Below are 23,267 nucleotides of genomic sequence, written 5' to 3' on the forward strand. Positions count from 1 at the left end.
AATTATGTTTTGATACATGGATTTCTATAGAATATCCATGAAACATTCTCCCCAAACCGCTAAAAATTGAACGGAAATTGGTTTCTCATACGTCAAGATCATTTCTCTGAATTACACGCAAGATTTTTGTTCGATGATGCTGATTGCATAGTAACGCACTTGAAATTCAATTGCAAAAATAGATTGAGAACCGTTTGCTTTCGACAAAAAATCAAATGTTTTGTTTTCATTGTGTGCATGAAATTTATTCAAAAACTTCCGGAATTTAAATCAACACCAACTTACAGCACTAATCAATCTCGAGAATGGATTTCTGATGATTTCAATGCGTCTCTCAAGAATTTGCTCTCAAGACAATTTGTCGAAATGTTTGCTTTCAATTTTATGCTTAATTTCAGTAGATATATTCAAACTGTGAATTTCAGTTGAATCCCATAAATTTTGGCATGTTTTCAAAAACTGAATGCTGTCATTGTTTGCTGCGAATTATTTCTGGCTGATTTGAATAATTCAAATATTTTGTACAATCGAGAAAGCAACTAACAATTGACATAAAATGACTTCACAGAAACAGTTTTTGTATTTGCCAATTTTCCATGGTCTGACTCAGTTTTGAGACAATCATTCCAGTCGAACGCTTGCTTATCTCCCATTTTGCGTCACACGAATGTCGATCAAACCGAAATTTGAAACAATGTATGTCACCAAGCGCAAAAAAAATCCCAACTGTGAAGTGGAAAAATATGTGATAATTTACAAATCTGCTAGCAAATGATGAACGTTACTGTCAATACTGCTCGCTGTAGCATACCTCACGATGGCATTGCTAATATGCAATTTTACATTGCAGAAAAGTTTCATAATGGATTCAGCAAACAGAAAACGTTGGTAGCGAACCGGAATCAGTTTTAGCTTCTCTCTTGTCATTTAATATGATTGAGAATAATTGCGAACATGTAACGCAAATGGATTGAAAACGGATGGGTTGTTTTTCTTCTCTTCTCTATACTGAAGATTGCTCTTTTGTACGATGGTTCACTATTGGCTGCTGTTTCTGTTGCTGCCGCTGTTGTTGTTGTGTTTGCACGATCGTGTATTGCAAGAAGATGCACTTAAACGACAACACGTATTGCTCGTAAAAAACGTAATGTTCGAAGGAACGAAGACGCCAACGATATAGCGATGATTGTCTGGATGTTACCTGTCACTTTAGTTTTTCGAATTTATTTACATTCATCTTGAGATGAAAATAAATGCATGTACTGGCTGTAGCACGCTGACAAAGTCGCCCGGAATAGATGCGTTTGTGATGCGCATTTCTCTCTTGTCAAATTCATGTTTCACTTGTCTATCCTGTGCATGGTGCGAGAACAAAACAGAGACAGATGAAGGGATATAAAGAGATGGGGCTATAGTACACATTCTTTGCTGACTCTATTTATCTTTATTTAGCATTTCACAGATGCATTCGCTATTACAAAGGTAAACAAAACATTGGTTTCAAGAGAATCGGCTTTGAACGGTTCAGTACGCAACACTTCTTCAGAGAATCACTCAATATAAATATTCGATGCTAGAGAACATTGCATTAGACGTCGTTTGAATGACAAATGCTCATCATTTGCAGCTGTAACGTTATTCTTGTGAATAACATGTTTCCGCGATGAATTTCGAAAATCTTAATACCATACGGTATTGACGCATTGACACACAGGGAAGACATCAATGATGCACATTGCACACACACACAGGCACAAGCACACCGGCAAATCGTGTTGTTTGACTTACTTCAATAGGTAGATTCAACACTTACCTCAACCACAAGTATTTTGAGTATGGGACTCGGTTCGATTTGTGGCTTTACGACCGTCTACAATAACAAAATCAATTCCATTTCTCGAATTTCAATCTTAGTCATTCTTGAAATATTGAACTAATCCAGATGAGTGGAAGAAATGGGTTTATTTCTAATCGATACAACAGATCACAATTGACATTTTAGCGATTGGCTGCCATTTAATCTTTGTCGATGATTTCACATGCAAAGGCAAAATATATACATGAAAATAAATCAATAAACTGAGATTAAGTATATGTCGGTAGTCATAATATATGAGCACTCGATTATTTCACAGCCACACATAGCACTCCAATCTAATAACTACACAGTATTGAATATATGTGTCGAATATGAGAGTGATTCATTGGGCCGATTTCCTATGAGGTTCGAGTTCGAGTTCAACATTAATGATCTCCCCGATGTGTGTGCTGTCCATGTCCAACTATATCCATATCACGAAGAAAAAACTCTTTCTATTTTATCGTTATGTCTCCATGCTTCCACATCGAGTAATCCGGCTAAAGCCAAGTAACACCGCCATAAGGAGCGTGTGCACTGTGCACACAAAACAACGGTCTATGATACGTTTTAATTGTATCATACAATTTTCGTTGCATGTTACGTGTTGTTGCATATTTTTTTCTTCAACATAAAATAGTGAAAGTAATTTCATTTTCACTTTTTCCTTGTGACGACTTTATAAAGCGCCACAACCATTTGGCCACGTGCTGAAATTAATTTTCTCATTTCACATTGGATTTATTTACTCAAATTTGCGCTTTCAACGCGATGTGTCGACATTGATTCTAGGAGAAAATTGAATTTGAACGTTCCTGTTCAAGAAAACTCGTTTTTTTTGCCACTTTGTTCGTGTGTAACTTATTGCTTGTTACGCTTTCGCATCGTCTTGTTATAAATCATAGTTGAATGCTTTCGGATCGAATAACAAACAGACACTGTGCGATGGAGAGAAAGAAAGAGTCGAAGACGAATGCCACTGCTCGTTTTTATTTCCATCGAGTATTTAAGTTTCGGAATGACGTTGTGATGCCATCGAATTTGAACCGATGATAATTTATTGAACTAATAAAGGTTTAACATTCGCTGTAATCTTATAAATACAAAATAAATGAGGAGAATCAGAGTCGAAGCATCGTCGTTATTGAGCATTCGTTTTATATGCGACCTTTCAATAGAACACCACTAAGTCTAACATTCAATTATCACTAAATGCTCAATCACTTTGCTCGCATTAATTCAATAAACATTTTCGAGTTATCAACGATCGGTTATTCATCAAATGGGTCATTCCTGTGCAAAACGTTGAATATAATATGTCAGTTGGTGATCGATTTAGATGATTAAATGCAGACGTGATTCAACGGAGATTGAATTCAATAAGCAAGAAAATATTTATTTTCCTCTAGAAAAGAGATGAAAAAAAAAATCAAACATCTTGTTTTTGTGGACTTGGAACCGTCGTAATTTCTTCGAGTTGTAATTTTTGTAAGGCATAATGAGAAGGGCAAAAACAACAAACGAATGCCACACACACAAAAATCAATTTGCCGTGTTTATACAGGTTGTGGTTGACGTAAATTGGAAATGGACGGATTTTTTTCTGGCCATACAACTCGGGCGCTTGAGAATCCAATTTGAAAGCTATAAAACATGACATTTTACTGCGTACACATCGAGCAACATACCCAACACGACCGAAACCAGATCCACCTCCGCATGTATTTACAGTTTTCTTGTGGTCCATTCAAGCAGCTAAGAAGAAGCTGCTGCTGCTGCAGTAGCAGCCCAGGCAACACCAACTGCTATTCTTCGAACTTATTGGAGAAAACCGGGTCAATTCATTTTGTTGAGCGGATAATCTGTTTACGATGAATTGCGTCACTTAAAATTGATTTCGTTCATTCGATGCACAATAAATTTATTATGTGAAATATAATTTCTTCTTCTCTCTCATTCTTCATTGCAGAAATAAAACGGATAGAAATATGTCGTCAGTAACAGCAACAGCAACTATAACATCGCCGCAACGGCATCAACAGAAAAAGCAGCGAGAAATCAATTTACCCAATGATGATCCGGATAAATTATTGAACGAGTGGCTTGGCGAGTTGGAAAATCTAATTGGAGTAAGTTTTTATTCGGAATTAATAACTGAAACATGTTTCATTAAAGAGATAGAAAAGAAAAACTAGTAGGCGGAACTTTTGCTTTTGAGTTGCCGCTTCATAAGATGAGTCCATTAAGAAAATATTGTAAAAGATTATTTTCCATTGAAAACATCTTTCTTCACTAAAAATATATCTCGAAGATTTCTTTTGTTAAGAATTTTGTTGATTTTTCTCCTACAAAAGAATCGAGCGTCCCTTAAAGTCAATAACCTAAACGTTCCAGGACGAAAAATACAATCAAAAGAAATATCATTTCATAAAATGATCGGTTCAGCGAATGAAGTTATTTCTCGACCATTTCAAATTGATTCTTCAAGCACATATATGACTACAATTATGGTAAAGTTACGCCATCGATCAAATAAAATCCAATACGACAAAAAACCATTGCGCATTGATATTGACATTTGTTAGTGTCTGTCTCTCTATATCTTCATTCGATTGTTACCAAGCATGTAATTCAAATATACTAGCTTGTGCATTGCTGTGTGCACAGGTGTACAATCGGATGTACTTCTTTTGTCATGCTAAATTATGGTGTATGCGTATGTTTTTTTTTTCTCTTTTTCTTCAATGGAATTGAAGCAGCTATGGATTGGATCACGTCATTGAACTGAAACGAGTTGTTCATGATCGTGTGTGTGTTTTTCTTATGTTCCACATGCCATGGACATGTGCATACACCGGCACAAAATCACAAAATACACATTACTAATATTGTGAAACTAATTCCAAAGCGAATCTCTATCCCAATGGCTTCTGTCGTTTAAAAGTGATCTTATGCATTTTATATCTCGTTTTTGTGCTGTGATGCAAAGAATTTTGCAGCAAAAAATAACAACTCCTTTACGGAGAAACAGAAAATATACAAGATGCAAATAGCGTTTTGATGTCTTTGAACTTTTTGGATATCATCTTGGGCAAACAAGATTTATTTATACAACCCATAACTGAATGGAGAAAGTCCAATAACTATCTCATAAGGACATTTGAATCTAAACTCATTCCAATGTTGTTGCCTGAAGCTCCTACTCGAGAAATAGTTATTTGAATAACATTTGTGTTTGCGTGCGCAATGCAAATTGTGCAAGTAAACCCAATTTGCGAAACAATACGTTGAACTCATCGAGGAGATCGTAGATTTGTGCACAATCAGAAGTTGAGTTTGTTTAAAAGCAGCAAAAAATAGAGAGATTGATCAATAATTAGCATTGTCCTCGTTTATCATGATCATTTTCTCAATTCGTTCCGTTCAAGTGGATTTTTCGGTGAAGGTTACAATTTGTACAGTTTTTACTTAACTTTTTGTGCCTTATTGAAAAGACGTAGACGAAAGCCGCGTATCGGCATTGCCTTAATCATAGTGACATTTTATGAGGTTATCAATTGAATGACTTTTTTTAAATTCAAACTTTCATCGACTTAATTGCGTTTCTATTCACAATCAAAAAGTTCATGGTTACAATAAAAATCGTGTAAATAGTGTATTGCACTTAGAATCACTTTGATGAATTTCTAATGGTCGCATCAAAAATATGACTCAAATCAAATCCAGGCTGAATTGGATTTTAACGCTTTAAATCTGGCAGAGAACATGTCTCTTTATTGATGTGCAATGAATTTTGGCACTAAATATGCATAAAATAAATGCCCATAAAAGATATTTATGAGTTACATTTGAATTTGCGCATATAAAGTCTTGCTGTTTGTAAAATGACACTTTCCAACTGATTTTTTTTTCTGCAGAGAAATAAGAAAAAATGGAATGAATCTTTGTTTCACATAAAAAGCAAACGGATGAGTCGAAGGCGAAAACAAAAGATGAAATGGTCATTGAAAACAGATGCGATGCAAATGGAATTTACAAGAAGGACAAAAAGAAAAAAAAAACGTTTGAAATCTTGCGCTGAATCCATTTTTGAAAGTAATGCTCGTTGTTCGCAAAAAAAAAATCAATTCGAAACCCGAATGTGCATTTTATCACTTTGTGCAGCATTTGCGAAAAGATGTGTGTTAGGGCGAGCATAGTGTGCTGCAGTTGTGCGTATTGCATAAGTTAAACCATATGCTGAGCCATGTCTTTCATCTGAAAGTTGTTTTGTTTTATAACTTTGGATTTGGCTACATGCGATGCGCTCGCTCTTTTTGCTCTCAAAATATGCTAACGAGCCATAATGCTTCGATGTCTTCGACTTATTTTTTCGTTTTCCGTTCGAAAGGGTTCACGCCATATTTCAAAAGATGATACAAAAGACGCCTATGATGCATATCATTTAAATTCCATGGATATATTGCGCCGCAGCAGCAGCAGCAACAAACATTTCTCCCTCTCTGCAAAAATATCGCTCAAAATTCGAACATCAGGAAACTTGGATCTATTTTTAATGTAATGTCATCTGAAACGAAATTTTCTGCGGCAAAAGAGCAAACAGTCACAAAGCAGCGTGAGTGAGTGTGTTTGTGTGTTACAGTCATGCCAAAAACTGTTTAATAGCACCAATATTTAAAGCACAAATGATACACATATGCACATCTGTTTTGTATTGATAAATGAAACGAAAACGAATGCATTAATCTGCACGTTCCATGCCACTGTGTATGTGTATAATCAGAAAGAGCATTTTGCTCATGTTTAAAGTTAAAATCAAAAACAAAACGAAGATAAGATTGCACGAAAGCTGCTGCTACTGTTGCCGCTGCTCTTGCCGTTGCAGTTGGAGCGAATTAAAATAGAAATTAATGTGGAGTTCGTTGCGCTCGACTCTTTTTCAAATCGTTAGCACGCGCGTTCGTTAAAATCACCAATTTAATAAAATCGCCAGACAGAATAAGAATCAAAAAAAAAAAAAAATATAAAAACTGTTTTTTTCCAATAAAAAAGAAATATTGGAAGTTCCCTCCCGATCGTATCGCTATGGTTATAATTTTACCACATGCGTTAGTTAATTGAAGAGTTTCGGGCATTTAATTGAACTATCAACATCGCTATCGTTGTTGTCGTCTTCATCTCGTTAATCAAACGCTCATTAGTGAATAGCACACTCGGTAGGAGTCGAATGATATTCATAAGCAGTGTACTACCAATTTATGCATGATAATATAAAATCATCTCGTTTGCACTCCGAAATACTGCTGGCAGGATAAATGTGTACAACACACACAGATGTTCCAGTTTTTGCAGTCGTCTCTTTTTTCCTTTCTCTTGTGAGCTAACTATGTATTGACAAACAATCAAGATTTTTATTCGCTTTGCTTCGTTTCTCCATTTGTCTGCCGTCTGTTTCATTTGCAAGGCATAAAATGGAGAAAAAAGAAGAAAAAAAAGACAAATCCCGTATATATAAGAAAATCAAGAGCTAAGTAGACCAGAAAAATAAATACACAATAAGGACAGACATGGCAAACTATAGAAAACGACGAAGTAACCGAAATGCAGATGAAATTGAACATTTTTTCGCTCTCTGCAGGAGCACAATAGAACAAACATACATAATAAACGAGCACACTCGACACGAAAATTAGACAACCAAAGAATATATCAACCATTTTTGGAGTATCGCCCAGAAGAAGAAGAAGAGGTAGAAGTAGGAAAAAAACTAGTATGACACATGTTGATGCTGTACACAATGAATTAAATATTACAACAGGCCACACTAAAAGGAAACCCAAAAGGGAAAGCTAAAGGAACGACAAAAAAGAACGATGTATTCCAAGCCATATTTCCAATTGATGTCATCTCCAGTCGGGTTGTATTTCATCGCTGCTTGTATTTATTCAGGAGGCGTTAGAAATTAGAAAATCCAGCTTCACCTGTTCTCTTCGCGCTTTTTCTTTTCTTTACCATCTTCGCTCACTACCTTATGTCGTCTGCACACACGGTCTTATCTGGATTTTTGCAATCCAAAACATAATCATGAGTTCGTTTTTTTCATGTACGTGCCTCTCCGTTCGCCATGCATTTTACGCCACGTGCGTTTCTTTTTTCTGCTCGGCTATCATAATTTACATAGTGCAGGTTATGCGCCAGCCTTGCTTGTAGCAAACACATTGATTAAGAGAAAAACGTGCACATTATCGCCTCTAAAAATGATAATTTCCATTTTATTCACGCTTTTATTTTCTCGCAATTATCAATTATATCTCGAGAGCAACAGCATTGTCTAACAATATTTTAATGAGTGTAGTTTGAACGCAAACCCATGAACTGTACGGCCGGAACTCAAAACAGAATAGAACACTTGGATAATGCATTTTAATTTGGTTTAATTTAAAATTTTCAGAGTGAGCATTTCGGAGTGTATCCCTAGCCTATTATATGGCCGAGTAATGTATGCGTTGCGTGTATCAAAATGTATGGCACATGTTTTGTTGTTCATTGTTTAATGTTCTTGGTAAAATAGGATTCATGAAACTATGTAATTGATCTTTTGGTTCGCTCGTTCGTTCTTCTGGTTGCTTCTGGTTTTTGTTTTTAAATGGAATAGACCGTACTTGCTTTTGTATTCCTCAACAGCAATCCCAAAAATTGAGCCTAATGTTATCATCATCATGGCAGCCATATTATTATTATTACTCCAATGGGTAATTCAATACACATATCGACTTGCGAGCTCACTGAAGAAACGAAGGAGAAAAAAATATTGCTCTGATACACATTACACTCACACAGTGAGAGAGAGAGAGAGAGAGAGAGAGAGAGAGAGAGAGAGAGGCCAATTGTGAGCTTGCCGATCATCAAAATGAAATTGGTTCCAGCTGTTCAATTTATTTTGGATATTGTGCGGTCGTACATTTCTTCATTACACACTCATTCGGACACATGAACATGGATTGACTTATGTTTGCTTTCAGTCAGCAAAATTTTACATGGTCCTTTTTCATTTTCGCTTAACTCACCGTAACAAAAAACAATCTGTTCGGTTATGTCCTTTATGGAGCATTATAGTTAGCGGGCTTTCAGTTAAGAAAATCCAAATCGTCGTATCTCTTACGAACACTGCTGCTGCTGCTGCTGCTGCTGCTGCAACTGTTCAAGAATAATAACGAACCGAAATGGAAAGACATCGAAAGAAGGAAGGCAAAACAATTGGAAGGGAAGTATTGAAATCTGAAAAAGAATCAACTTGAACAACAACAACAACAACAACAACAACAACAGCAGAAAAAAAATGATCGAACGAATAGAAAAAACGTAACCTGCATAAAGAAGAAAGAAAAAAACAGTTTTTAGTGTATGTCGGGTCGCGTGCCACCTGCTCGTTTTTTTCTTCTTCTTTTTTTTTCGTTTCGTTTCACTTCGTCCATGTGCTCGCTTTTTCCACCAATGAACTGCTATTCACTTTTCATTTAATTTAAACAAACAGAAAGGTGTATTTCAGTCTCACTTCTATAGCTGTTTTATCAGCTTATTTATGTCTTCGATGCATACATACACACACAAACACATTAAACATGTCTGTGGATACGAATTTCTGCCGTATTTTTGATTTATAAATTTTCTTGACTTTTTCCACCTTAATGTTATCAATAAAATGAACGAATTTAAGACCATAACAACAGCAACAAAAACCCATATCTGCGGGTAATGGCAAAGTTATGCAGATTAACTCATATTAGACTCGCAGTCAAGTAAAAACAAGTAAACAGTGAAAAAAAGACTTTGCTTCAAGGATAAACTCATTAACTTGGGTTTTCTTTTCGAAGTTCATTTGTATGTCGAATTGTTGGTGGGTTGGGTTTTGCTAGTTTTTGCACAATTTAGAATTGATTTGACGGATGCCACGCAGCGAATAGCACATAGCATTGCAGGTGGCAGTTAACGAAACGTTTTAGCTAATCAAACATCGATTTGAGAGAGAAATGGCAACGATTACGAGTGGGGTGCGCGTGACACAACAAATCATATTCGCCTGGGGCGATTTTTATTTTCACTTTGGTCAGGTGGCTAGGGAACGCCAATGAACCAACACGCGAAATACATTCAATTCAATAAACTTTTCCCACCCTCACCTCCATAACGGCGAGAATTTATTACTTTATAGAAGTTTTGAAAGTGCATCACTTTTGTTATTTCTTCTTTCTTCTTCGCACAAAGTTTTGCCGTAATGTTGTCATTTGTGTTTTACAAAGTATTAAACTGTGGTCGCGTAGTAAACGAACGCAGCATCTAATAGAGCTGCATGAGTCAGCTGCCCAATCTATAATATTTCCCAAAGCTATATATCTCACTTATTTGATAACTTATGATTGGACAAAATGAGTCATGAATGGAGAGGGAGAGAGCGAGAGAAAGAATTAAGAAATGGTGAAAGAATTGCAACTGTGAATCACCCAATTTTTTGTTCATTGTTCTATCTATGCATTAAATCTGTGAGAATAGAGTAAGCGAAAAATGGCAATGCAATTCTGGTTCACGAGGCTTCGATTCCATTTACACGGACCAAGGGAAAATGAACGAAAAAAAAGGAATGACCTCATAATGTGTAAAGTTCCATTTAGATGAGCGTGGTATTGCAACAAATCGATAAAGTTTCATTTTATAGTGAAAAATGTAGTGTGCTTCCGAAACGGAACTTTATAAAGCGCATGGCTCTCGCGATCCACCGAACGATGCTCACACTTTTCTCTCCATCTCTCTCTCTCTCTCTCTCTCTCTCTCTCTCTCTCTCTCTCTCTCTCACTAGCTTACTCATCAATAGCCATTAGAATTCCGAACGGTATCTCGTGAACTAATAATTGCATCGTAAAAGTTTTCCAATTGGCGTCCAATGCATAAAAATGTACAATCGATAGCCAAGCAGGATTTTGCCTTTTTTTTTCATTGAAACAATCAAAATGTGGAAGCGCACAGGAATGAGCTGATTTTCATTCAGATACAAACAATGCAAAGTTTTGAGAACAACCGAGTGCCCAAATGATGTTTAACAACAAATATTTCTTTTTTTCGGGAGCGAAATGGGATTTTTTTTTCTTCGTTGTATGGTGCACTTTGTTTTCCGAGTCAAACGAGAACACGCTGTTTCAATGTAGATGATGCTCGTTTGTGTGCAACAAGAGAAATGCCGGAGAAATATTTGTAGCAATAATCGTTGGTGTAGTCGTAGCATCTGAGGTCGAATCAGCCAACTACTGGATAGAGTCAGATATCGCATTCAATGGTAGTGAGAGATGGTAATAATTGCATTACACGCTTTCCGCCTTCCTGCATCTGCGATGCTGACTCACCCCGAAGCGCAATGAGAATGAGAATGTGTGTGACTGCAGTACGATATAAACCATGCGTTTACACCACATTTGTTTCGATTTAAATCCAGTACATTCGCTTCTGATGGTACTGTTATTGCTTTATGCCCTTCTGTACAACGGCAGAGCGTTGTCCATAGCCGTGCTCAAGTCAAGTTTAAAATTTCAAACCTGAACATTGGATATTATACGAAGCCATGCATTATCTACTTAACTCTAAATGCTGAACAATCAGAGCTAATCAGAAGAAAAAGAAAAAACGATTTTTGACAACTTTTCTAGAGAAACAACCGTATAAAATGAACTGAAGAAAAAAACGCCACCAGGACCATGATCTGCACTGCTTTAACAGATACGTTAAATGCATCATAAACATGTGCTGATGGGTTTCGAATAGAAAAAAAAAGAAACGAATAACACAGCTTCATCGTGATCATTCCAAAAATAGTAAACGGTATTTTTTTCTGCTCAGACTGTTTATGATATGTGAAATGATAGATGCAGAGAATTCCCAATCAATAAAAAAAGCTAACGAACGAACGAACCGGAGAGAAACATTTGAAAACAAGCGAACATTTCACGCACCAAGTGTATGTATGTTTTGTCCGCCTATTTTATGTGATGTGTATTTTAATATTGATTGTTATTTGGTCGCCATCAAACGAATGAGTCATCATCGTCGAGAGAACGCTATGTGTTGCGGCCACAATGTAAACGCGACGCACGATTAATTCTGAAGCGTTCGAAATTATAGCAGTTGCTGTTGCTGCTGTTACTGTTTTTTTATTTGACTGCGATTTAATCGAAGCACGACAATGGTGAAATAAGAAAACATGCGGTCGCCAGCAATGCGCGTTAGCATAGCCGAGCAAGAAAATGTGTGTTTCCAATATCACGGATGTATACACAAGAGAACCCACACAAACGCAACAGGATCGGCGTCCATACATGGCAACCGTTGCTTGCGTTGCGACTGCTAGAAATTCATGTTGTCGCACACACATGAGCCATACACACAGTACCTATCGCGTTGGCTATGTTCGCAAGTACACACGTCGTGCCTTCGTCCCAATGCACCATTGCACAGACAAAGCAGTAAATTATTCAGTCGATACAGTTCGCCCGAACCGTGCAGTCACGTTTATGCTGTATCGTTTTTCGATATATATACATATTCTTTTTCTTTCATCCAATCATAAAAAAAACTATTTTGGGAGTATTGGTTCTGTTGTTAGTAACATATTTGATTTCACAACAACCGTCTACACACCGAGAGTGTTTATGAAAACAAGTTTATACGGCGCGACTTAGTCGATGAGTGTGTGTGTTTGTGTTCACATGAATTTTGATATTTTCGATCAAACCGCCTGAATTTCGATGTGTTTCTATTTCCTCGGAATTGCATATAAATATTTGTTTCGTGTACGCTGTTTAAATTAAGCGAAGAGTGTCTGCAGTCGCGTTAATAAATTTGTATCGTTTTCTTCTCGCTCTTTAGTTTTTTTTTTCACGTTCATTCGTTCGTTTGTTCGTTCCATTGTGCGTGTGTATGCGTTGGCTTTAATATTTAAATTTATCTCATATTCGAACTCTAAGTGAGTGCAAGGCGACGACCCAAACTAACAGAAAAACCAACAAGACTCTTTATAAGACAAATGAGAAAAAAAGACGCGAATATATATAAAGAAACGGAGAGAAAGAACTGAAGAGAGTGAAAAAAAAATAACAACAACAGCAACACAACAAAACACAGAGAAGAAATGCATACGACTAAATAGGATGGAACAGAATATTTCATTTTAAAACGTGTTCGAGATATTTTTCCTTTGCTGCCGTTTCCAAGTGCGGTTTTTCTCTCTCTCTCTATTTTGCTGGATGGATTTTTATCGTGCCCAAGCAATTGTTACACACAGTTTCCAGCTTTGAAAGTGGACGGTTTTCTGTTTATGTCGGGCTGAACTCAAAACATTTTGACAAAATTGATTCCAGTGCATCGCTTATGCCGTAATTGGATGGAAGGACTGTTGCACAAAAGTGGAATTGACTATTTATGGTGTGCGAGAGAAAAGAACTAAATGCAAACACGGTATATATGTATGTATGCCTCAATCTAATGAAAATGCTGGAATGTTAAAACGTCCATACTAAAAAGCAGAGTGGTCAATCTAAAAATAACATTCATCAACGAAAACCCGAACGAGTAACATTCAGCAACATTGTAAATCAACCGATATTTGCGTCGCGGTTAAACCAAACCACATCAAAAAAAAATAATCACAAAACATAATATGAACTTTGATATATAACGTCACAGACCGAAAAAACGTGTCCACATAGCAATTTTCGACTGAAATCCAAATATTTTTTTTTTCTCGGTTTATCGAACATTTTGCTTTTTTGGATCATTTCTTTGTGTACAAAATCACCGTTCATATCAAAAGAAAACAAAACCAAGTCGTGCAGAGCAATTCTAAATGGATTGCGTGAACAAAAATGGTTCTGGGAAAATGGATTATTCGGATTATGATTCCTCATCAATGTATTCAGATGAATCGGTAAGCATAGTATAAAAACCAAATTTATTATCCACATCTCTATCTCTCAATGTGTGTGCATGTTGTTTTATGATTTTGTTTCCTGAACGACCGTATCAAAATGACTCTGCGGTTTCATTGTACAGTTAAAACCACTAGCTCTAATCATCGATAAATCTTCAGTGCACGACAAAATGAACTGATATTTATATAAATCCATAGTGAAAGCCTGTCCGATGCATTAGAGCGATTGGTTTGATTATTATTACACTAAAATCGCTCTATTCAAAGCGACACAAAACTTTTCCGAAAGCCTACGCAATCCTACGTGCAATCAAGTCAACATTTCAACTGGAAAATATCGTCTTCGTAGTCATTTGAATTTAATTCTCTTAAATTGAACTCATAACTTTCGCATATTTCAAATCGTTCAATTTATGGATGCCGATTGCACCAAATGATGCGAGAAAAAGAGACGATAAGAAGAAAAAAATAATAGAAAATATGTAAATTAGGAAATATTTATGTCATGGACCATTATCGTGCGTCTCTAATTACGGTTATTACTATCAGATGTTGTGTTGCATGCGTTCGGTCGGTCATTTGCTCGTTTGCTCGCTTGCCGGCCTATAGAACATTTGTTGCTATACTAAGAACGTTTGTTGCCATACTAAGAACGAACAGGCCCCGCGACACGACTTTGAACCAGCACACGAACATGCACAATGGGAAAAGAATCGAGTACAAAAGTGATAATGTCACTACCAATGAAACAATGAACTTTCGTTGTTCATGAATGTTTCGCACGAGATTTTGCGGTCGCTGTACGTGTACACCTATTCGTTGGTAGAAAAGCAAAGTACCTGTTTACATAAGAAAGATCGACAAAATTGATAAATTACATAGACACTGACCATTTGTAACATTTTACGACAGAATTTTTGTTCTTTCTTTTTATTTTGATGAGCGATAAACCGTCGTCGTTCTGCATCAGGTAACATCATTATGTGTGAACACAGTTCGACTGATGACAAAAAAAAAAACAGAATGTAAATCAAAAAAAGAAACAATAGCTTCCTGTCGTTTTCTGAAGAAAAGCAAATGAAATATACACTAATAATAAATAAAATTCCAGGATTAGTTCTCATGCTTAAGCCCCAAACTAACTAATTCAACATTTTCACATACAAAGTCTTAATGCATATATGCAACTAGAAATTGTGCGCGTTGAAACGTAACCGGTCAATTCATTTGGGTTTTGGGCTGGTATTAAACAATGGCAACATGACGATGAACCGACTGCGCACAATCAATTTTAGCTTAACAAAGGAGAGCGTTTTTTTTTCTGTATTAGCCGTATTTTTAATTGTATTTCGGTAGTTCGTTTTACTTTGAACTTTGGAGCGAAATTGCAGTTTTCCCTGTAGTTTTGTTGCTTTTGTAGTGCAAACGATGACGATGGATGAAGAAAAAAATTAAATTCGACGCATATATGCTTCTTCATGCGTAATATTCTTTAGAATTTGCTCACTCGAATTTTATGACTCGAAACTGATTTTTTCTTTCGTCATATTGTCATTCAGAATATGAATTTCAGATTATGAGCATTAATATAAAGGAAAGACGAACGCAATACAAAGAATCGACGGGAAAAAAACTGCTCTGGAATGCATATTAAACATGACAATTCGTACATCGTTAAGAAGGATATGGAATTCGTTGTGCGTCTTGCTCTCTCTCTCTCTCTTTGATTTCAATTTTCTTCGAATCAGCTAGATTAAAAGAGGCAGCAAACCATTTCAACTTGAGACGCAATTGAATTATGAATTTTGATTGCATTCATATATGCGATAAAGTCTTTCACTGCCATAATATTGTGCACACTTATTAAAAATGCATTTCAAAAGTCATTTTTGATTAAATATACGTGCCGTATATATAGACAACAGTTGAATAAATGACTTGGGCTGTAACATCGCCCATTAAATTTAGAAGATTGCCGTCAAAATTAACTGTGAGTTTGTGGCTAGATAATGGATTCAGTCGTTGTCGATGTGCAAAACTGAACATGGCCGCTTTAAATATTCATCATTAGAGAGCAAATCCCCGGCATATTCCATGTTTCCAAAATATTTATTCAAAGATTGATGCTAATGACTCGCAGGAATTTGGAATATCGCCGAATTTAGGTTAAACGGAACATTTTTCGCTATGCCGTCGTTGACGACGCTGATAATTTTCGAACAACCTAAAAGACTACTTCCCAGTCATTTTGAATAATCGTTTTCGAGGAGATTAGCTCTTATTGCAGTGGCGCGACAGCAGCGGCCGCATTTCAGTGCGTGAATGAATGCCCAAACAACTCAAATCTCGAATGCAGTGCCGAAGAAAGGCAAACAATGTAATCATTTGTAAACACATTTATCTAATGACGTAATTTGCATAAGCTCTATGCTAAAGAAAATGAACGAATGTAAAATGTGAAATGTAGAAACCAAAATTACTCTGGTTCCTTGTGTTGTTGTTGCCAATATATCGCGTGCGCATTGCCTGCGACCGTGCCGACACAGAATAGGCGATAAATATACAGGACAACAAATTGAGCGAAACTGTTGTGTTTGCGAGATTCGATGGAATGGAAAACGGCCATTTTTCATTCATCCAGCTCACCAGCCAAATCTATGGCAAACATATGTGCCATTTGCATATTTATTTGTGTTTTTTTTCGCGAACCAAGGCGCCTACTCAAAAATCACGTATTGCTATCGTAACGATTTCGATCTGAACGAAGAAGAAGCAAGAAGGAGCGATCTCTGATTCCAGGAACAGCGTAATTGTCGTGCAAATTGCTTTTGCTTTTGCTTTACCCAAATAAAACAACAACAACAGCAATGGCAACAGCAGCAGCGCAGACACGAATTCAAAACCGAGTGCACGAAAGATATACACACAACAACTTCTTTAACTTTGCTCATTGCACAAAGCAGTTTACCCATTTATTGTTTTCCTCGTTACGTCCGACATAAATAACACAATAATAACTAGTGATTGCTGCCTATTTTATGGATTTTAATCCACTGATGCACAGAATATTGCACTATATACAGTTTAGTTATATATACATATAAATTCTAGAGTGCTAGACAGCTAGAGTGCAACTCTCTCGACTAACTGCGCAATGGAACGGAGAGAACAAAGACTTTGGTCTTCAGTGGCAAGAGAAAGAGAATTGTAAATCGTCGCCAAGACGAAAAGATTCTGAAATATTGCATTTTAATTTTCAATTCAGGCGTTTCGCTGGCAAGGCATCTGAACGTTGACATTTCGATATGAACTCATGATATTCATGTTCAAATATCATGACAACAATATGTTAATACCCCAATGATATTTTCTGGTCATGCTTTGCATTTGCGTTTTGCGTTTTTTTTTTGTTTCTCGCCTTCTCTAAGATCTCTTGGAAAGTACCGAACCGATTCGTTTGTACGCGACTTTGAACAGTTAATTTGCAAATCGACGCCATCAATTCGCCCGCATCTCTAAATGTGTTTTGAACGATGTTGGTTTTTTTTTCTTCTTTTCGTTGTCACTTCGAAATGAATCAGCGTTTTTTCCATTTTGTTTTTTGTTCATTTTCAAGTTATTTTCGTATAATCTGGTTCATTAATGGTCCCACCAATTCCAGAAAAAAAAATGTATTTTAACTAGCCAATTCAGTTCGAAATTGTTATTTTCCCGATGATGATTCCAAGCGGGCGAACGTTCATTGGGTATAAATAAAAATGGCCCGAATGGCGAGCTATTTATACATTTGTGGCGTTGTAACGATGAATTGAGCGAATGGTGCTGGTTAACGCATTCTAGACGCTGCCAAGAAGTGAATCAAAACAAAAACCGGAAATACATCGAATAGTCAAGACATGAATACTAAAATCCACTTACACCGGATGCAAATATTGCTGTTTATTGTTGCTTTCCTTCAATCTTCATCGGCTGCTTCGTTTTGCGTTCTCTCTATCTCTCTGTGTCTGTTTATATTTATTTATCTTTTTTACATTCCGTTTCAAATCCCCATATGCTCGAGTGTCTTGGAAGACCGTGTGCTTTCGAATGTACACAATAGATTATAGTCCCTGCCATTTTTTTCAGTAATCCTTGGACTCGTCATGAAAATATCATGTCCATCAATGGAAAGAAAAGAGAGAGAGAGAGAGAGAGAGAGAGAGAGAGAGAAACGGAACAATATTGGGTGCACACAGCACGGCAAACACTTCACAGGCATTTACTCAATTCCATTTATACCCGTTCATAAATTTCTTGTTTACTGTCTGACAAAATGTTCAAATTTTCGTTTGAAAATTTATTCCATTCTTCATCGACAGCAACAGCAAAAAAAACCCAAAATTGTACAGATGATATAGAGATAACATTTTACGTCGACAATATAAAGTGTTGCATTTTTATGTATTGTCATGCTCGAGAGACCGACTCCGAAATCAACGGAGACGTGGAATGAGACGGAATGGGACGGGGAAAAGGAAAGCAAAGAAAAATGGTGCTGCATTTGTGTGTTCTTATTATCTGTCGTTCTATTGAGCAATTGGGGACAGGCTCTTTTGCAATCAAAAGATGATTACATGTTGTTTATGTAATGTCCAAACAATAACATTGCGTTTGTGATAACAAAAGGCCGTTTAAAAATTGAGACGAGATAAAGAAGTGTGGTGGAACAAAAAATGATTGTTTATGTATCATCGTATACCTTTTTATGCTGGTAGCATAACTGCTTTAATTCAAATAATTAATGTGGTGCTGTGTGCAAGCACGTTTAGATTTCTCTCTCCCTCCAGAGAGAGAGACCGGCCGCTGAAACATGTGTTTTCTAAGATAAATGCCGCTGTGTGTTTTTATTTCCATTTAATTTGCTAAACAATTATCTCAACGGCAATTTATAATTTTCATCCGGATTTTGTTTATGCACTGAGTCGGACTTTGATCTCGAGTGGTTTTGTTTCTGTTTTTTTTTTTCTGCTAAAATGTTGTTGCTACTTTTTCAAATGTTATTCTTGTGGAAATTTCTAGAAGCAATAAATTAAGCAACTTCCCTCCAGAATTCGTTTCGCTTCGTTATGAGCATACGGAAAGACACAGTACAACAGACCAAAAAAAAAATCGAGATATGAATCCAACGGATATGGAAGTGTGCAAGCGATAAAATTCTATGCCAAAATAACCAATGTGACTGTGAGGTCGTTCCATTGTTAATGTCAAAAATCAACCGACAAAAAAAGAGAATCGAATTGACATCAATTGAATAATTGACGTGAGCTGGCCGCCAATGGTGAACACCTAACAATCAATCAATAAATTCATTTAATATAAAAAATAATATTATGATGTATTGTTTCGATCAATTGTTGAAATCGATTTTTCGATGTATGCTTGTATGGTGTCTCATAATTATGAAATTGTTCGATAGATTCATGTTCACAAAGCCCAAAAATTCAATACACTCGCCATAACGCAATTTGGTCGAAAAACTCATTCGATTACATTTGTTTGTTCTGACTTCGTTAATTGAACATAACTGATTGCACAGTTGCATAATGTAAGCTATGCCGTCTTGTGCCTGATATCAGACACGGTCAATTTAAACTTCAATAGAACGACAGATAATGGAATCGCCGGAATGTGCTTTATGCTTGTGTGTATGAAGCGTTGCTGCTCCCGCCGAATGCTGACAACATGAATTTATGTCTGACGAATCCAGTTTCTCTATCGAAGCCGCTTCTCTTTAGTGTCACTAAGCGTTTCAATTTATTTATGTTTTTTTATCGTTTACTTTGTAGAATCGTTTTTAATTGACAGCCCAGCTCAGCGACAAACAGAATATGAAAAGAAAAACAGGCCAATGACGAATTTTTTTGCTGGCGTTTGTTGTTTCGCCTATGAAAGCGTATACACAGAAAAATATGTGTTATCTCAAAATTCAAGCGTATTATTATTTAAACAAAATTGCATATATCTGCGCGCAATATGCTAACCCGTCATCGTCTACAAACAACGGCAACAACAGAAAAAAAAAATGAAATAAAAAACGATATCATACACACACACACACCATGTCACACAATTTAAATGATTCGGCACTATACACACTTCGGATGCATGCTTTTGTTTCTTTTCCGCTCAATTATTTCGCATACATCGAATAACCGCTGATGGTTGTTGACGATGATGACGGCGGCAACGACGACGACAGTGGCGGCCGGAGAGAGGCGTACATTTTTATGTGGTCAATCAATGGTTCCGTTCAATTAGGATTGAGGCTATATTTTTGAATTTTCATCTCATATAATGATGATGTTGCGTATACTATATGCGTAATTTAAATTTCATTGAAAACCACCGCAAAAGTATCACCATTTTGTGCCATGGAAATAAAACCGTTTTCACATATTTTTCTGTTTGGGTCGGGATCAATGCAAAAGCGGTTTATGTTTTTTTTTATTATGCAGACGATCGACCCTCTGGATTCTGTTTTTTTTTTTCAATAAATAAATCCATGTTTTATTTGACATTATAATCAACGGCAGTGGGGCATAAATCGTAATGTAAAACAGTTATTTCCATGTTTTTTTAAATGTAAAACTACTCAATAAACAGACTCCATAACAAATTGTCGTCACGCACTTTCCATACAATAATGAATGAAAAAAAATGAAATATGAAACGGATTTATGATCAAGAATGTTCGGAATTTCAAAACATTTGTGCATGGAAAATCGTTACAATTTTTATTATTATGGTTATGAACGCCTTCTCAAATATCAAATCAGTTTCAAACTATAAACTTTTTTGTGTGTGTATCTGTATATATGATTGAATTGAATTGAAGTGAGTCAATGGCATAAGAGGCTGAGAGAGGAGAAGCGGAAAAAATGAGTCGAAGTTCATGATGAAAATGGATGGAGCACCCAATTGCGTCGAACCGCTAATTATAACCTTTTATTAAATAAAATGAAAAGCATTTAGTTCATCAAATTGTGAGATAGGAAGCCTTTTGTTCGAATGAAGCCGAACAAAGCGAGACTTATTCAACTGTAAAATGTTTCTCAAGTGTCCTCAGTACATAATCACGGTTTCGTGCTTGAGTAGAATGGAGAGAGAAAAAAAATTGAAAATAGAAGTGCATACACCGTAGCCATGGACAGTGTTGCGACAGTTTTTTTTTTCGATAGATTTTTTTCAGTTGTTCATTCTCTTTTCGTATTAAATCGATTTCCAAATATGACGATGGTCTTATAAGCGGATTAAACGGTCGTGATGCAATTTCAGATATAGTTTCTTTGCCCAACACCCAGTTCCGAGACCGATTAAATTGATTCGGTCGATGGATATAATAACAATAATGAATCCAATTCCAAATGATCGAATTTCCTCTGTGAATACAGAAATGAATTATTACCAGCAACAGAAACTATTTTAATTGAATAAATGAGCAAATGTTCAACTCATACTCCATCCGCCTTCGTGCGACAAAACTATTTTCTTTCTTTTGTAATTAATTTTCAAAATGGATTTTCAGAAAATTCTCGACAAGTACACTTGTGTGTGTGTGCGTAGTGCCGCCTATCGTTCTGTATATTCGTTTTTATTGTTTCCTTCGGCTCTGACGCAAAAACTTTTCAGATTAACGCCGGCTCGGTTGCCACAGCCTTACAGATCAAGATGTTTCCCGTTCACATACAAATATGCGATGAAAAGTTTAAAAAAGAGCTTATCTGTTTCAAGCCGATGTAAACATAGTAAATATCAGGAAAAATCCATACGCAAATATGCAGGAATATGCAAATTCATGTCGATGTGCCAGTGTGTGCTATTACGCTTTGGCGCTGGTGGAATTCTTATTTTCCTGGACGATTTAAAAGCAGCGGTAGGCGACAGCATCAGACTCTAATGCGACACGTGCAAAATTACATTGAATCGACAACGACACGTTCGGTTTTCGCCACTCCGCTCCCCGACGAATGCCTGCGTTGATATTATAATCTCTTCAATCCCTCATTAATGCATTATTGTTTACTTGAATGGTACATTCAGAGCATGTACGTTCCCAAATCACGGCACCGCTTTTAATGAAGTTACTGAGGCAACAACAATTTTTCGTTTTTGGGATAGCGAATTTCACATGATGATGCTTCAATGGTTAGGTGGAAATCAAGGGAACACACCGAGTACATCCAATTATCTCACAAATATCTGGATTCGATTTTCTCAACGGCTCTTGAAATAACTTCTCTTCCCGAATGTCATTATCTGCCGGAAAAAGTTTTCTTAATCAAAAATGCCACGATCAAAGTTTATTCGATAATCAAATATATTTCCTTTATTTTCCACTGAAGTTGAAAAGCACTTGAACAAATCGCACGAAATTATTGAACTGACAGGACGATTTTCGTTGTCAAGTTCAAACAAGAAACACCGGAGAGTGAAAAAACTGTTTGAATGGAACAACAAACTTGTTGTTCCGCATACACATACAAACAGAAAAAGTTGGATGAGTAAACCACTCCAGGCAGAGTACAAATCAATTTTGTGCTCCAAGTAATGTTTATCAAGTTTTCCATCACATTATGTGTTGCACTCTGGCTTAGTACTTTAGTTGGCTGTCGGTTTTTTTTTTCTAGTTCAGTGAATGTGTTTCCATACATCAATCAAACACATGAAATTTACGAAAATTCCATAATCCGAAAACAAAACACCATTTTGCTATGCACTGTCTCTCTGTCGCTCCTCGTGTGATTGTGTGTAGTCGTTCGAATAACATGTGGCTCGATGTTCAAATTGGTTTTTCTTTCTTCATTCTATTCTACTATCATCGCAATGTGATCTATTGGATTTTCGACCCGCATACAATCGTCCCCGTTAATATGACGGACTCATGCGAAATGCGATTCATTAATGCGCCAGCCATGTTGTTGTTGTTGTTGAGTGTCGTGTAAATATGCGGTGTCGCTGAAGGAATTGTTGGCATTTTTCTGGCGCTGTTCGAGAGAATATATCGGTTTTTTGGACCCCTCCTTTAAAATGTTTTTAGTTCGCCAATTTTTCATGTGCACACGGAATGCAGATTATGAAATGAATGTGAATCGGCCCGATGTGTGTGTGTGTGTGTGTGCATGTGTTCAGTGAATGCATGAAAACCCATGGCATCCATGGTCGGCGATCCACTTTTGTGGAAATAATGTGATTTTCATAAATGAAAATGGATGAATGGCAAAAGCCGGAGAATAAATGACGCATCAATATGACGATGCCGCATATATATGATTTACAAACAAGTTCAGCGGACAGTAATTTAATTTGCATGCGGTGTATGTGGATGTGGAAAGGATATTTGTTCATAATTCGTGTTCTGCTGGTATGCGAAATGTGATGTGATATGGTGCGGGCATTAGA

General features: G+C 36.5%; 1 protein-coding gene across 4 annotated transcripts in view; it reads left to right on the plus strand.

The window, feature by feature from the left end:
- LOC129569196 (abnormal cell migration protein 10) overlaps positions 1-23,267 on the plus strand; it is a 43,759-nt gene that overhangs the window by 11,192 nt on the left and 9,300 nt on the right. For 3 of the 4 annotated variants that reach the window (XM_055447822.1, XM_055447832.1, XM_055447813.1), the window contains exon 3: positions 3,828-3,987. In XM_055447822.1, the coding sequence (XP_055303797.1) occupies positions 3,847-3,987 (141 nt within the window). In that variant the 5' untranslated portion in view covers positions 3,828-3,846. Of the gene's footprint in view, positions 1-3,827; positions 3,988-12,361; positions 13,827-23,267 lie in introns of those variants that run through there. The other variant, XM_055447843.1, reaches the window with a different exon arrangement.

This window comes from Sitodiplosis mosellana, unplaced genomic scaffold (genome assembly GCF_009176505.1).
Source record: "Sitodiplosis mosellana isolate CC-2019 unplaced genomic scaffold, AAFC_SMos_1.0 Smas_scaffold_1, whole genome shotgun sequence".
Lineage (NCBI taxonomy): Eukaryota > Metazoa > Arthropoda > Insecta > Diptera > Cecidomyiidae > Sitodiplosis > Sitodiplosis mosellana.